At 40.9% G+C, this 16,392-nt stretch overlaps 1 protein-coding gene across 10 annotated transcripts in view; it reads right to left on the bottom strand.

The window, feature by feature from the left end:
• MICAL2 (microtubule associated monooxygenase, calponin and LIM domain containing 2) overlaps nt 1-16,392 on the bottom strand; it is a 119,563-nt gene that overhangs the window by 64,916 nt on the left and 38,255 nt on the right. For all 10 annotated transcript variants that reach the window (XM_085579743.1, XM_085579750.1, XM_085579747.1 and 7 more), the window contains 11 exons: nt 11,936-12,143; nt 11,195-11,311; nt 10,098-10,199; nt 8,132-8,287; nt 7,115-7,215; nt 5,277-5,534; nt 4,332-4,447; nt 3,161-3,287; nt 2,882-2,972; nt 2,641-2,788; nt 372-571 (listed from right to left, as the gene is read on the bottom strand). In XM_085579743.1, the coding sequence (XP_085435869.1) occupies nt 372-571; nt 2,641-2,788; nt 2,882-2,972; nt 3,161-3,287; nt 4,332-4,447; nt 5,277-5,534; nt 7,115-7,215; nt 8,132-8,287; nt 10,098-10,199; nt 11,195-11,311; nt 11,936-12,143 (1,624 nt within the window). The remainder of the gene's footprint in view (nt 1-371; nt 572-2,640; nt 2,789-2,881; nt 2,973-3,160; nt 3,288-4,331; nt 4,448-5,276; nt 5,535-7,114; nt 7,216-8,131; nt 8,288-10,097; nt 10,200-11,194; nt 11,312-11,935; nt 12,144-16,392) is intronic.

Here is a 16,392-nt window from a genome sequence, read left to right on the forward strand (position 1 = left end):
CCTCTGTGACTCTGATCAGATAAGCATGGTCCCCTCCTTCCTGCCCTGATGAAGCAGAGCCAGAAGAGCCCTCCCTGCCCAGAGCCCAGATAAGCCCCTGACCCTTCCTGTTCACTCTCTTTTCCCTGGATCTCATGGAATAAAGTAGCTGGACAACCACATCAGGGTGAGAGCCTCTTTTGAATCTTTGCCCATCTCCTGATGTTCCTCCCCTCAAGGCCTCGTATCTCTGGGCTAGCCTGATAATTTGGGGCTGAGAGAGGCAGAAGCATCAACAGGCCAGAATGGCTGTGCTAGGAAAAGACTCAAGAGCCAGCAGCTGGGATGAAGCCCTTTCCCATTTGCCAGAGCTCAGGAGTGCTGTGCCTCACCTACTGCGCGCAGCGGGGTGCCCCGGAACAGCTCGTAGAACTTGGACAGGTAGAGCACCATGCTGAGCTTGTCGGGCTCCCCGGCCGAGCCCAGCTCCTTGCCCGTGGTCACCGGCGGGATGCCGAACTCCTGCTCGGCCACGTCGAATGCCAGCTGGTTGTTCCTCACCACGTCCTCTTCCTTCAGGGCCTCGAAGTCACTGCGGGGACAGCACAGCGCCGTCGCTCGTGCCCTGCTCCCTTTGGGGTGCCCACGGCAGAGCAGCACCAGGAATGTGGGTACGGGCACCTCACTGGGTCAAAGCTACGGAGTCAAAGGTACCAGCCTTTGACTGGTACCAGTGCCAAAGGTAACAGCCTCGCACAAATCCCCTTATTAAACATACTGACTTGGCCAGAAATGTAATTTAAAAGTTTTTTCACCAAAATAGACCTTGATGTAGTCCCACAAAAAAAATATCCTTATTTATTGGAGAGATGCGATTCTTCCTCAGAAGTGCTAAGAAACCTTTTCCTTCTCCAACTACAGCTGAACTACTACAAACTTCATCCATTGGCAACAGATTACTTAGTTTCAATTAGTTTTATAAATCATGAAAGCCAGGAGGAATAAATATAGGGCAGCATTGTATGCAAGTAGCATATTATATGTGTGTGCACAGGCACTCCCTTTTTAAGGTATTACACACACAGTTTGAGCAGGGACCTCCTGTCCAGGTCACAATTGAATTTAGCAGAGCACTAAAGTACATCACACATCTGGAACTCTGTTATCCACTCTAATCCATTTTCTATGGGACCTATTCTAAGACTCTGATCTTTTGAACAGCTTCCAAAATTCATGATTAAAATAAACATGTGAATAAATTACAAAGCTCCAGGCAGGGTAGTTTCTTTCTCCTCACAGTGGAATGTGAGTTTTTGACTCCCCAAAGAATTTCTCCTCTTGTCTCACCCACACAACTGCCCATTTCTGGAGCTGGGGGCTGTCACTGGCAGCCACCTCTCTTGCCTGCCTAGCTTTCATCCAGCCAAGTCCTTCTGCAGGCTCATTGAATACAAAAAGCCAACAAGATCCAAACATAACATTAATTGAACAGCATGAGGTCTGTTAGCTCAGGAAGATAAATTTACCAGCTTTGTAGAGAGCAGTGTAGAGAACATGTTTTCCACAGGCAGCAAAGATTACTTAGATTTCTGTACCCTCTCCCCCAAAAACATCCATAATTTTAGTTGTTTCAAACTAACACAAGGCAAAAAAATTCCTTAAATTTCAAAAACAAGTTTCTTAAAATCTCAGCTCTTCCTCTGGCACAAACTGTACAAGCACCCTAGGTACCACTCCTATTTTTTACCCAATTTATCACACCTCATAAAACAGCTCAATCATTCCTTTCATTTATCCACAATAAAGGGAGGTTGACAGTAATTCATGTGTGACTCTGAAGGCTCTGTAGGAAGACAAGAGAATGCATCCACTGCATTTTGGAGACTGGTGAGATAAGAGAGTCACCCCACAGACTGCACCCGGCAGCGCCAGCAATTGGCATTTCCTGACACCTGTTACACACTGACCTTCTTGTATCTAACTATGGGACATTGCAAAATATTCAGACGCATGGAGTTGGTTCATACAGCACTAGGACCCCAGAAACTGTGCCAAAAGGGGAATGCTTGTTTACACTCAACCCCTAGGGCAGATAATTTTCAAGGCCCAGCCCTTGCCTTGCCCACGTGAAAGGACTCTGTGCTCTCCTGGACAGAGTCATGCAAAACCTCCATCTCCATGGTCCAGCATTTCCCTATTTGACTGTCACAGCAACCAGTACAACACATGGAGGATGGCTCATTCAGGCTCACCCCACATTTCTGTAACTCAGGACTGTACTTCATGGCTGTGGTTTCAAACAGACGCTAAAACCTGTCTCCAGGGATCCCAGAACACAGCTCTACACATTCTCCCAGAACTGCAAATTTTGTTTTAAATAGACAAATGACTCCCACAAACATAATAAATCATAGGGTTCAAAACCCTCCTAGCTCTTTGAAAGCACATATATTTAATTTTAAACAGCATGCAAGTGCATACAGAAGAAACAAAGCAAACCCAACCCCACCCTTCCCCCTGCCAAACCTGGCCATGGTGTGCACTTCCTTGAAGAAAGCAGCCAGAGAAGGGGACTGCAGAGTGTCAGGGTTGTTCTGGTCTTTGCAAAGGGTAGTCCCTTTGCAAATGCCTGCCCTGAGGAGCTCCACAGCTGTCACTTACATGAGGTCAGGCCTGAAGCGATGGATGATGGCACACAGAGCAAGGCCACTTCTCCAGGAGGTGGTCAGGTCAGTGACATTAACGTTTCGGTATCCCTCTGTCTGCTTCTGGCACCACGTCAAAAGCTTGTTAGGCCGAATATCTGACTCTGTAGAAATGGGAAAGCAAACATTTCAGTCAGCTTTTGCATGCTCAGAAGGCCACAAATGTTAAGCTACAGCAAACAAGAGATGCCACTTACCCTGTCTTGTGAGGTTCACTGATCTTCTAATGGAGCTCACTCTTTCAAGAGGACACTGCTGTAGCTCATTGGTAACATATAATTGTCTCACCTACAAGGAAAAGCAATTACCAGCATAATGTCAGACAAAAAAAGGGTTTTGTTTCCAGGTTAGCTTTATCAGCAGCTGGTTCTAAATTAAATAGTCTCCTGAAGATTTTGTTGACACACTCCTTGCAGTTCTATTTACCCTTGATAAAAAAAGAACTGATTTCACAAGCAAGCCTTTTAAGTACTGACCTGGTGAGGTTGAACACAGCTCGAGTTCAAGTTTGGGTATCTTGTTCCCGGGTCAATGGTGTACTGGTCAAAGTTCTTATTAATATTTTCAGGGGTCGTCTGAGGCAAGAGTCGATAAATGCTCTCTCTTGCAGAGGAAAAAGATGCAAGAGTTATGTATTAAAATAAATATTTCTCCATAAGAGATTGGGGTTTTTTTGCAGCTGCCTAAACCTTATTTTGGTTATGCCAGGACAAGTGTTATGGATCAAATGCATAATGCATCCATCCCATTTCTTATCCCCACTCAACAGAAGGATGCCAGACAGAAAAAGGACAAGATGGACACTCAGAGCTTAAGTCCATATTTTCCTGAGGCAGGAAGTGAGCAAGAAAAAGGAGGGGGAAAAATAGGACCTTACATCATCCAGTCATCTGGTTTTGCTTTAACATCTACTCAAGAAGTAACTTACCACACAACAGCACTAAATCCTGTCATCCTGCAATTCCTATAACCACCACAGCTTTTTTTACTATGTTGTTCAATTTTCCATTTGGGACTAGGTCGTGTTTGAGTCATCCGACAGGCTTCTATCTTAAAACTTCCCAAAGTGCTGTAGTTAGTAAAGCTCCTGCTTGCATTCCCACAACCATGCCTCTTCCTATTACGTATTTGCCCCAAAACAGCCTGGGCAGCTGTAGCAGAGTAGGGTGGCTGCCAGCAGAACCTAAGTTAGCAATTTCAACTTCATCAGACCATGGTGACACCAAGACTCTGTTGTACTTAGCAACAGGTTTTCTTGCTCCAGTCAAAAAAAGTTTCTGGTGCAGCATTATAACAATTCTCTACATATTTATCAGCCTAAAGAGAGTACCACTACACCAAAATGCAGAGTTAAAATCACAGAGACCAACTCTGAAAGAAGAATTTATTTAAGCTCCTTTCAGGATTTTTTTTCTTTTTTTTTTTTTTAATGATAAAAAACCAGGTGTTGAGACGGCTAGAGATTTGGGGTTTTTGATACAAGGTCTCTTTGGTTTATTTCTTTAAGGATCACACTTCAGAGACATAAATCAGTGATTCAAACCCTAATAATATTTCTCCTGATAGCATTCTGAAATCTATTGCCTTCTAGCAGCAGCTGTGGCTCTTTGAAACACTGGAGATGCTGGGGAGCAAAGCAGCACTCACCGTTCAGCCAGGATCTCCAGCGGGGGCTTCCCCTGCGCCCAGCTCCGCACCATCCATGCCGTGTCAAAGGCAGCCAAGAAACCTCGTGCACAGCCAGTACCCATCGGCCAGAATGGCTGCAAGAGGCATTTACACTTCAATTGTTTACATTTCTTAAGTTCTTACTACAAAATTAACTTTCAATGCGAATTTGGAGTCCAGGGTTTCATACTTTCTTGGAAAAATAGCCCAGAAAAAGTCAAAATGCAACAGAGGCCAACACTTGCAGGTTTTAAATGTGCCTCTCCTCTAAGTCATAGTCAGGGAAAAAATATTAGGTTTTTTACTTTTTCCTTTTTTTTTTTACTTCTACATATAAAAACAAATTTCTTAGCCCCAAAAGGTAAAGGCTAAGAAAAAAAAAAGAAGACTCAAGAATTATTAAAGGAAAAAAATGAAAAAAAAAAAAAAAGATACCCTTTTCATCTTCTAAATTTGCTTTCAACTGCCTCAGGCTGTCAGCATGAATTAAAAAAAAATAGTTGCAGCATGTACTTTTCACTTCAGGAAGAAAAGAAGGGAACATACTTAGGCAAAGAGACTGCAATAATAATTTGGATCAACTTTTTGTCTATGACGGAATTCAGTAAAGTTGTGCCATGCACCCAAGCTGAGGACACGGAGCTCACAGTTTTCAGACAGAAACACAAATTGCATAAAGCAAAATGGGATCTCAGCCACAGGCTGCCAGCCAAGTATAAGCTATGACAAACTATGGCATAAAAAAGGAGAAAAGAAAAAATGGGGAAAAAAAAAAAATCTATTCCAAAGAAGGTACCACTGTTTCAGGACATGTAAAAGAAGACATTTTATATTGGAGGTTAGGTTAAATGGTTGGATTAAGGAAATTAAAAAAAAAAAAACAAACTCCTGAAAATACTACTCAGAAGGCATTCCAAGATTTACCTCAAGCAAACTATCTCCAACAAGAGCCACCAGGAGCTGATGTCTGTGCCTCTCTCTCACTAGTGCAGCATTTTCAGATGCATACATGGAGGTAAAATCAAACATTGCTACATCTGGTTGGCCATAATGATTAATTGCAAAATCCAAGGAAGGCAGCTGGTAGTTGGTTGCAAAGTCAGCAGCTTCTCTGGCGTAGGACAGCAAATTGCTCTGGTTCACATTTTCCCCACAGAGCAGCAGCTCGGTATCAATGGAGTCCTGCAAGGAGAGAAGGATGTGGGATGAGCAACTCCAGTATCCTCTCTGATACTGTGACTCTGGAACAGTCACAGCAAGACTGGGAGCCACAAACCTCACAGCAACAAGAAACAAGTGACACTTGTCATCTCCTCCAAACAGCCAATGCACAAACACAGGTACTGTCCCAAACAGAAATTCTCCTTGCCCATACTGAACAAGCAGCTTTGTTTGCAATAGAAGATTACAAACTCCTCCCAGTTCCTTGGTCATGTGATGTTTCAGAAAGTTATTTCTCTCACATCAAAAGATCACTGAAATGCTTTTCTGCACACGTGCACCCCACATCTGAATCCACAGAAGAGCAGAAGCACTGATGCTGTAACATGGGGGACTCAGCCTCAAGGTTTGACTCGACATCTCAGTAACAACATCACATCCAAACCTGGATCGTAGCAGCTTTTCTGCTCATTTTTGGGCTGGGTTTTTCCTTGGGCAGAGTGGCAAAGGACCCTGCCTTTACAGGTCATCCTACTTAAAGGCAGTGATTATTAATGAGGCAGGTTCTATTTCCAGCCTAATCATGGATGAGACCCCTAATCACAGATGATACCACAGAACCCCTATTAGCCCAGTTGCACCAGACACACTGGGGTGGTTGATTTTTTTCCACTCAGAGCTGAGTAGGTCAGGAAAACAGCTTTGATGAGCCACAGATGCTGCTCCTCTGCTCCAAACTCCCCACAGATCCCCTAGGACTGCCCTCACCTACAAACACCAGCTCCACAACCTCACTCCTCCAAGGGGTTCTGCCCTTCCTCTCTCCCACCTTGGTTGGTCATGGACAGCAGCTCTGCCCTGGGAGCAGAGAATCATGGCACTGAGCTAAGTGGTCCCTTCAGAAGCCAAAAGCCCTTCTGACTGTTCCCCACAAGTACTTCCTTCAGGAAATTGCACTTGGCTGTTTTGGCACTGCCGTACTTTGCAAGAAAAATTGAACTCTCTTGGGTTTCCAGAAAAGGAAATTTAAGTGGTGCCATAACACTTTCTAGAAACAAAAGAAAATAAACCCTATATTTTACAGAAGAAAGGGAAAAAAAAAAACCAACAGAAAAAAATACCTCAAAATCACAAGTACCCCTGAAAGGTCAGGCCGTCATTTTTATAGCCTTCTTCTATCATGTTTCACCCACTTTAGAGAATTTGCAATTTAGCCTAGGGTAGGGTTTTTACACTTCCTTATTTGCTTGATAAAATTGAACATAGCTGTGCTAAGTTCACCCTTAAATAACTGAGGTTTTTATTTTCTGCTGTGACAATCCCACCGCGTATTTCCAAGGTAAGTCAAGATCCCATTTCAGCCAGTTTCAAAACTGGTTAATTTAGGTAGTATTGTTTTCAGTTCTCTATTGAAACTTTGAGCTGACTGAAGGGAAAAGCAAATTCTAAAACTGTCAGAGTAAGATCCAAGTGACCTGAGCTTGAATGAAGTGATTAAGTCTATAAACACCCTTTCTAACATGCAGCAAGGTTTATGCAGATGTTCACACTTACTCTGTGCCAAGCAAATAAAAGAGGGTTTAACCAGCATTTTTACATACGTTAATAATCACTCCTTTGTCCAGAAGACTCTGCTTTTTTGCTGTCATCACAAAATAATGCGTGCTGTCTTTATAGTAAACAATGTTCTCCAGGTCAATGCCTGAAAAGAGAGACACATTTGTCACCAAATGCAGTGCCCTGCCTATATAATTTACTAACAGTGTGGGATTGATCCTGGCAGGTGCCTTTCCTTCTTGGGATGCATCCACTCTCGCAGCTGGGATGAAGGGTTAGTGGGCAAAATGCTAGGAAACAAAACAAGAGAGGAGAGTGGTCTCGCCCAACAGGAGTTCTTCTCAGCACAGTTGAAAGTTATTCAGCATTCTTTCAGGGAACAGCTAGTTAACTACAGCATTAACTGTTCCTGAGGTAGAACTGGGTGCCAAGGGAGAAAAGTGGTTTTTGGGTTGCTAGGGCTCTGGCATTGGGTCTAACCAGAGGGTTTGGTTTCAATCATAATAGTAATTTTTTAAAAATCAGCTGTAAATCAAGAATAGAGTTGATTCATCTTCCTTTCCATTAAGATGTATTTCACAGTTCATATTTTTAGTATTTATGGCAGATTCTAGGACTTCTCAGTTTATCAGCTCCACACATCAAAAAGCAAGAATAAACTCCTCCCAAAAGGGCAGAGACCTTTTCAAAGGGTTTAGGCTGTTCAGCATGTGAACAGATAGAAACAAAACAAATCATGTCTTAAGGGAAATAATCTCTGGGCCCTGAAAATGCTCTTCCAAATTTGTTCAACGTAGCAGACATTTTTGCAGTTGAGAAAAATTTAAACACTAAAACAAGCCATGATGTGGCAACACCCAAGCTAAAAAAATATCCCACTGTACCATAAATGGAGACCTCCATCTGCAAGCTTCTGACATCAACAATATTTTATCACTTGAAAATTTTTTTACACAGATTATTCAAAACTGATGTTACCAGTAACACGAGGGTGGCCTGGCACACAGAGTTCCCCTGCTGCCTCTTGTATTTGGTAGTGGAAAAAATGAGGATGCACTCACCCGTTTCCTCTTTCAGGTCCTGGAAGAACTTCTGGTTGAAGATAAAAGCAACCCCACTAATTTCTTCTACCTTGGCTTCTGCAGTTGTATTTCTGTTTATAAAATTGGCAGTGATTGCTATAGCCAGCTTTCCACGAAATTCCTTCCTCCTGAAGCCTGGTGAGCAAAGACAGGAATTAAAACCACTGCAGACTTCAGACTGGACTTTCAGGGAGGATCAGCTCAAGACAGCTCAGTATCTTTCCTACACTTCATCAAACAACACACCATCAGTAGATTCCACCGTGCCTCCAAAATTCCCTTGAATGCAGAGTCTATTCTTCCCATTTTCAGCTGCAAAACTAGAGCTGCACTGCATTCAAGATAAAGTTTCATTAAAAAATGGTTGGGTGGAGAACTAAGGGAAGAAGTTAAGAAAAGCTATGACTAAAGAAAAACAAGGAATTTTTTTTTACATGTCTGGGAATAGAATAGGTCAATTTCAGTGGAGGGAGACATTTTTAACCTACTAAATGGCAAGTTAGGTATTTGTTATATAGGTGGTAAACAGCTCTTGAAAAAGATGCAAGACACAAGCAGTCAAAAGCAGCAGAAAATGATGTGAAAAGTAGAAACCCCTGTAGCAGTGCTTAGGTGCACACACTACCAGCTTAGATTTTTCACAGATATTCGGAATTGAAAAATATTCAGTGGATTAATTGTTATATTTCCAAGGTGAGACCAACCAAGAAGCTCCTCACTCCATCTCTGCTTTCACTTTTCACTGAAAAAAAACCCCTGGGCCACAATCTTACAATCACACATTGAAGTTTTTCCATCTGTATGTTCCCCTCATCTGTAATTAAATTATGAAATAGGACAGAGGATCCTTAGTGTATTCTTAGCCCACTGCAGATGACATCATATGAATATGTTATATTATAACAAGAAATAAATTGATTATGGATTTTTGTCTCTGTGCTTCTTGATATGCTCTCATTATTTCATTGGGATAGATTTGATATGACAACACAGGCTTCTGTACATATCTTCAGTGCACCAATCACTCCCCTAGATCCTGGTATGATGATAAACATTAACCTCTTGATAGAGTCTGCAGGTGAGGTAAGAATAATTAGGTTTTGCTGGTACCTGACTATTTAAATAGTCTTTTATGGGGGACAGCCAGACAACAATATAGTACAGCATCATAAGGAATTAACTGTAAGCACACTGTAGTTGGCAGATGAAAGAATAAGCAGACAAACTATGAAGCTAATAAAAACAAAAGGAAAAAGTGTACTTAGAGAATGGAAACTAGCATGGATATCATTAGAGTTAAAAGGGAAATATATAATTAAGTAAAAGGTTTGTTCCTGTGATGCAGGAGCAGCTTAACCAGTGTCTCTCTAAGAAACACAGCTCAGGTGGTCTGAATTCTCAGCAGTGACTCAAGTTCAGGAAACATTTACACCCTCTACACCCACACACCTTAGAGCTATTTATTATCTTTTGCTATTGTTTCTAGAGGAACTGCTTCTGAAGTTCAGTCTCATTTACAAAGAAGCAAAGCCTCTGTTGCCTTCATTAAATACTTGACAGTTACCTTTTGGTCAGGAGTTCAAACACACAGGGCAAATTCACAGCACAACAGCAAAGGCTGTGCCATTCCTGACATCTTGTCAGCTTCCTTCAAGTTAAATCATCATATCATTACTAAACCTTGAAGCAAGCCCAATGGCACCACAATGCATTCTGTAGGCAGTGCAAATAGACAGAGCTCAGAAGCAGAAATGACGTTGAATGTATTTTATTTTGAGCTAGGACTTAACAACAAAACCAAAAGGTACCACATAAAATAACAGCTTTCACACAGACATCTGTGGATTGAAAGGCAGCCTGCTGCTTTGTGCTCTCCTCTGACTTTCAGATCTTTCAAGGTACCCTAAAGACCACTGATACGGCTAAAAAACACACATTCACCCACCTTCTAACGTGTTCCTGCGGCCATCTGCACCAATGATAACATCGAATTCATACTCTGACAAAGGGTGATCCATGGGGAGAAATTCAGCCCTCCAACCCATCTCTGAAAACACAAATAATATTTATTAATTCTTCAGTATTACAACAGAGAAGTGATTTCAGAGTCTGAGCAAAGGGCAGTGAGATAAAGGGTGCATTTCTCATTCCCTGGATCACCTAATGCAGTAACTTTATCTCAGAGCCACACCACAAGAAGATGCTCAAGCACTTGATTCTCACAGAAATACCTTACCAGGGCAGTACATACATGTGGTTACAGCAAGGAAGAGCTGGCTACTAAAAGAGGAAAAAGAGCATTCTATCATCAATGCTTTTAATTGCCTTCTAAATGGAAATTAAATGAAAGCATTAAGCACAAAGCTAAATTTAGCATTTAACACAATGCTAAATTTAATATTTTTACAAAGCTGATTATGTGAAAGTGTTTGTACTGTCCATATTTTTAAATTATACATATTTTAACTACTTAAACTAATATACCTGTTCTACTGCCACTATGTGACCCTCTGAAGGGATACCACAGTGTTTTAATTAAAATTTTAAAATACTTTAGTGATACTACATCCTAAAAACTAATATTAAAAGAAATTGGAAAATCAGATTTTTTTTGTTTGTTTGTTTAAAAGTCTTGCATAAGAATGCTGACAAGACTGTGTTCCAGTGGGAGTTATATCAAATGTGAACACAAAACTAGGCCCTGGGCACTTAATTAATCCTCAATATTTATATTATCAATCAAAATCTGTTTTTGCAAGAAGATCCCAAGAAGCCACACCAGACTCCCTGCGAAGCCTCAAACACATGCCAGAAGGCAGAGTGAACTTCAGCTTCTCAGCCTGGGTTTTGCTTTAAGACTTATCAGTGCTCTGTCACACTGATACTTATCACACCTGGAACTTCACCTAACAAGGCTGGCTGAATAAGAAGAGCAAAAAAACTCTTTATTTCTTTAAACAGCATTTTACTGCCTTGTATGATTTCACATAACACCTGGCACAAAAAGAAGTTGCTGCAAAAAGAACTGCATTATGATAATACTTTGGTTTTCTTGATCTTCAGGAGGCTCCAGGACTTTCACAAATTCCAGGTTCACATGAATTTCCACTCCAAGGATAAGTGCAACTTTGAAGAGGATGAGTTGAAGCTGTCGAATACCTGTGGAGAGCAAGCGACAAAGATGTGCTTGATAAGTAAGCAACCCCAGCTGCCACAGAACTGAAATTCATTGTTAACACAAGTGTGTAGCATTTCTTTTTCCCATACTGTAATGAATGCAAACATAGCAACCACCACAGGATGTTGTTCTCTTCCACCTCCTTTTCCCCTTGCAGCACAATCTTGTTGGCAAAACTAATTTTGGTTGAGTTTCTTAGAATGCTTTTGTAGAGGTTTGCCTCTTGATGACATTTAAAAGATCTGCTAACCAGCATGTTTTAGAATATAAAATTTTACAGCACATTTCCCTTTAAAATAGTTCACTCTATTATTTATGTCTACCTTCAACATACTGGAATAAATATCAATATTCTTCATACCTCATAATCAAAACCTGTTGTTTAACCATACCACACTAACAAAAAATATCTGCTCCATAAGTCTGTAACTTGTTCTATTTCCACCTTGCTTAAATGAGACAATTTTTCTTCTTCTCTGTGTGCACACATGCATTGGCACATGGTTAAGGCAGATGAAATTTCTACCAAATCAAGTATGTCTCCACCAATCTTCTGATCCTGGTAACCTCTTATCTGAACAGTGCCCATGCCTTCAGATACTTACTGATGTGATCAATAGATCCTGCACAGAACTTTCCATAAAATTTCTTTGCTCCCAGTCCCCGAAGGTCATGGATGGTAAAGGGCCAGAGATGCAGCACATTGTTCCTTGAGAAGGTGTCCCGCTTCTCCACAACGACAACCTTGGCTCCCAGGAAGGCAAGTTCAATGGCAGTCCTCAGGCCACAGGGGCCACCCCCAATAATTAAACACTGGCAGAGAAAAGGAGGAGTGTCACACAGGGTTTTGTATTACTTACACACAGTTTCCAACTTACTCTATTGGTGTATGACTTGAAATACAACTGCACTTGCACTACTGAGAGCACAAACAAGTAATTTACCTCAATCAACAAAAAGGAATTTCATTTTGCATGTGTTGTTCAGCCTATTTCAAAAGAGGATAAACTGTGCTTAATGCAGACACAAAAGCATCTGATGAAGAGAAGAGAAAAAAACAGCAAAAAACGAAACATTTTTGAGCATCTGCTTGCACATTTCTAATCCCCATTTAGTGTTTCTCAAGTGCTTGCAGCTGTTTCTCTCAACTGCATTACAGTTGTGTAAAAGGGAGGGGAAAGGAAATAAGTGGTCTTATTGTAGGCTTTTTTTATTTTAAAGAGGAAATGGGTGTACATTTACTAGATTTGCTGAACAAACCTACAATAAGCCAGTAGCTTTACTCTATTAGCTACTCTCTTTCAAGTGAGGGTGGATGTAACAGCCTGGTTCACCTACTGATGTAAAGCAGGACATGCCAAGGAAACTCAGCAGACTTGCCCTCCTCTGCCAGGGCCAGGGAACTCATCCTGTCCTATTCCATTTCGCCCAGTGCTAAACATTCTCACTTTCAGGACAATCATACTTCAGAAGCTTAAATCTAAATTTGGGCACCCTTGGAAAGAATCTCTTCCAAAACAATTACAGAAGATTCCTGCCCAAATTTTAGTTGACAGCTGTAAATTTTCACTGTCCAACAGACAAAGGATTTCCAGAAAGCAAACTAATTAAACCCCAAGCATATCTAGTGCTTACATTTCCTTGAGTGATTACTAAAAACTGATTAGAAACAGTCTTATAGCTGGACAGTGCTGTTGTTCCATACCTCCTATGAGCCCCCTCTACTCCTCCAAATCCCCCAGATTTCACAAAATCCATGCCAATCCAGCTCTGCTGTGGCTGGAGCAGGGAGAGCTAAGGTGGGTCTGGGAGGGTGGGAGAGCTCCAGCACAGCCAAGCTGGGCTGTATTGTAAATGCAGGCAAACCCAATGGGCAGAAATGATGATGTCTGACTCAATTCAGAAGGCTGAATGATTTCTTTATTATAACTATGCTATAATACATTAATATGCTATATAAAAGGAGGATACTAAAACTATATACTACTTCCTCTATCTCTAACACAACTCGTGACCCTCTCTGAGAGTTCAGCCCCAGGTGGGTTGGATTGGCCATCAGGCTCAAACAATCCTCACCAGAATCCAACCAAGCAATCACTCCAGGTAAACAATTCTCCAAACACATTCCACATAGGAAAAACAAGGAGCAGAAATAGAAATTGTTTTCTCTTTCATTTCTCTCTGTGCACCTCTACGAAAAATCTTGAGAGGGAGAGAAATGTGCTTGCCACAGGGCTGTGCTGCAAATCCAAGACCATTGTGTCAGAGGCCAGACATGCTCCTGTGCGTCCCACACACAGAGCCAGACACTGACTGCAGTTTCAAAGCAAGCATGGGCTCTATCTGCAGGCTCGCTGGATTCCAGTCTGGTTCCCATTACATTGCAATTTCGGAAAGTAAAGTCATTTATTTATTTTGGTTTGGTCATCATTTGTTTTCAGATCTAACGATTTGAGCAAAAAGTATCCGGTGCTGGCTTTTGTCCAACCCAATTCATAGAAGTGCAAAAATGTCTTTTTTCAATTTAATAAATAATTCTAATAATTTCCCATTGAAAGAAAAATTCCTGTCAGGTGCTTTGGCTTCGCTTTAGGCAAGTGTTTTGTTAACCAGAGATTTTAAAGTTAGGCTGTTGCCTTAGCCACTTGGCTTTGTTCCTCTTAAAAGAACATATTTAATTCACAATTTCAGAAGAACACTCCTCACTGAATGATGAATATTTTTTAAAAAATCAACAGATGTAACAATATAAAGGAAGAAAATAGAAGGCACATGTAGCCCAGCTGAAGAGGATCACTGGTGGATCTGGGTCAGACTTTTTGCACATGCTTCTTGTGATTAACATGGGAACTCTGAGCTCAGACAAGTGAGTGACTCAATTGAGCCTTCACAGCTTCCAGTCATATTGAGCAGGCAGTTAGAAACATTTTACAAATAAAGCCCTTACATGGTCTGATAAGGTGAGGCTGGTTTTTTTCATTTACAAGCTGCATTATACATAAATAAATGCAACTTTAAATAAAATAAAAAATAAAAAGAAATAGCAGTCTTTGGCGATTTAGTCACAGCAGATCCTGTCAAGTAACAAAACCCACACAGAAAACCCTTCGTTCCTCCTGGTGATTTGCAACACACTATGTTAGCATTTTAAGGAGGATTCTGCCCTCTCCTCTCCTCCTATCACATTGACAAAATTCATATATACACCATGAAAAATGGCTGTGTGTTTGCCGCCACCCATGGTTACCTCCAGAAACACATTTATCTCTATCACAGAGCTATTCGTCCTATGATTTATTGAGGACGCTTCCTGCTGGTGTAGAACTTACTCTTGGCATTTCTTCATCTAATTTTGAAACTTCTGGGGTCAAAACCAGCATAAAATCCTAGCAAAAGTAATTCTTACTATGTTTGTGTTCCTATCTTTATTAAATAAGGGAAGAGCCCGTGCCACTCCCCGGTGGTCTGCTTGCCAACAGAGTCCCAGAAGAAACCTTCTGGCAGCCAGACTAGAACAAACTTTGAATGGCATCCTATTTTCCCCTCCTGTTATCCCAGTCTCCTGGCTCATCAGGGAACTGCTTTTGAAACTAATTTCTTGCAATATAACACAGATCATGACAGCTGGCATCACATAAGGGAGTCTCAAACAATCAATCCTGAATGAACAAATGCCAAGGGCTTCTTGACATCCCCATCACCATTCACACATCTACTGCCTTTCCACAGTGCCAGATCATCCCTTACAAAGCTAAAGGGCAACTTGACTTTGCAAAGCATCTCCTACAAATTATTCCAAGTAACCCTTGCTGAAAGGCACAGACAAAGAGCTTTTGCATATTTCTTGCTCAAGCTGGAAATGAAGGGAGAAAGTCTTGTTTAGTTTTACAGCTGAAAGAATAAGACCATGACCAGACTTCTATGACCTGCCTGAAGAATCAGGATCATGTTGGATTTTACATCTTGTGTTACTACTGAGAGTATACCATGTTAGTGCAAGATAATAATTCCGAGAGAAGACATTTTTCCTGGTGAAAACCTCTTAGTACAAATAGCTGAACTTCTGCCTGCAGATGTATGTGAATATTTTCTGTCAAAAGAGGAGCTTCATTGGATTTAACAAGAAAAAAAATAACAGAAAGAATTTAAGTTACAAAATTCCCATTTAAATAGACTAATGCAAGTTTCCAGGCCAGTAATAGTTACCTAGTGACTAACTTGGGACTATTTCAGTTTAAATTCATACTTAATAAGTAAAGCGTGGATATTTTTGCACTTCACGACAAAACATTAATAAGCCCATGCATATTTTATAGAAGTTTTTTATTCACATTGCTGAGTAAATAGTCTATTTCTATGATACCGTTAAAAAGTATTGTCCTGTTCCCTAAGACTGTTGTTTCTGTATAACTCTTGTCCCACACTACAACCAAGCACAGTACACAATATATTACTTATCTTCAGATGGAAATAGAACAGAACTTCACTGATTTCTTCCTTGTACAATTTAACTGTATCAGAAATTTTCACTTATATTTACTAATATAAATACACACAGCATTTGGTAAGTCTTATAAGCTTGATTCCACTCAAGGGTCAGTCTGACTGTAAGAGATGCTACTTTCTCTGAGTATGTTTAGGAATGGCAGTGCCTTGAAAATCTCCAGGAAATATTCCCAGTGCCAAGTTAAATGGCAGCACAAGCCACCTCTATAGTAGCAGAATAGCTTCTGTGCCAGGCACGGGATTTTGATATGATCTCCTGCATATAATGTACAAATATATGACTAAAAATAGGAGGGGAGGAAAGGGAAAGGGATGCAATGTAGAGGCCTCTTGCAATCCCTCCTTTCCCCCACTACTAAATCAGCAGCCTGGGAATCCAGGCACCTGCATCCCATTTTGGAAAAATCATATGTGGTTTAACAGCTGAACACTATCACTGTATTTATTGAAAAAAACTCAAACAAACAAAAAAACTCAAACCAACAAACAAAAAATCCCCACAACACCAACAAAAACTACAAAAAAAAAAAAAAAAAAAAAACAAAAAACCAAAAAC

This window comes from Lonchura striata, chromosome 5 (assembly GCF_050655825.1).
Source record: "Lonchura striata isolate lonStrDom1 chromosome 5, ASM5065582v1, whole genome shotgun sequence".
In the NCBI taxonomy this organism is placed as follows: domain Eukaryota; kingdom Metazoa; phylum Chordata; class Aves; order Passeriformes; family Estrildidae; genus Lonchura; species Lonchura striata.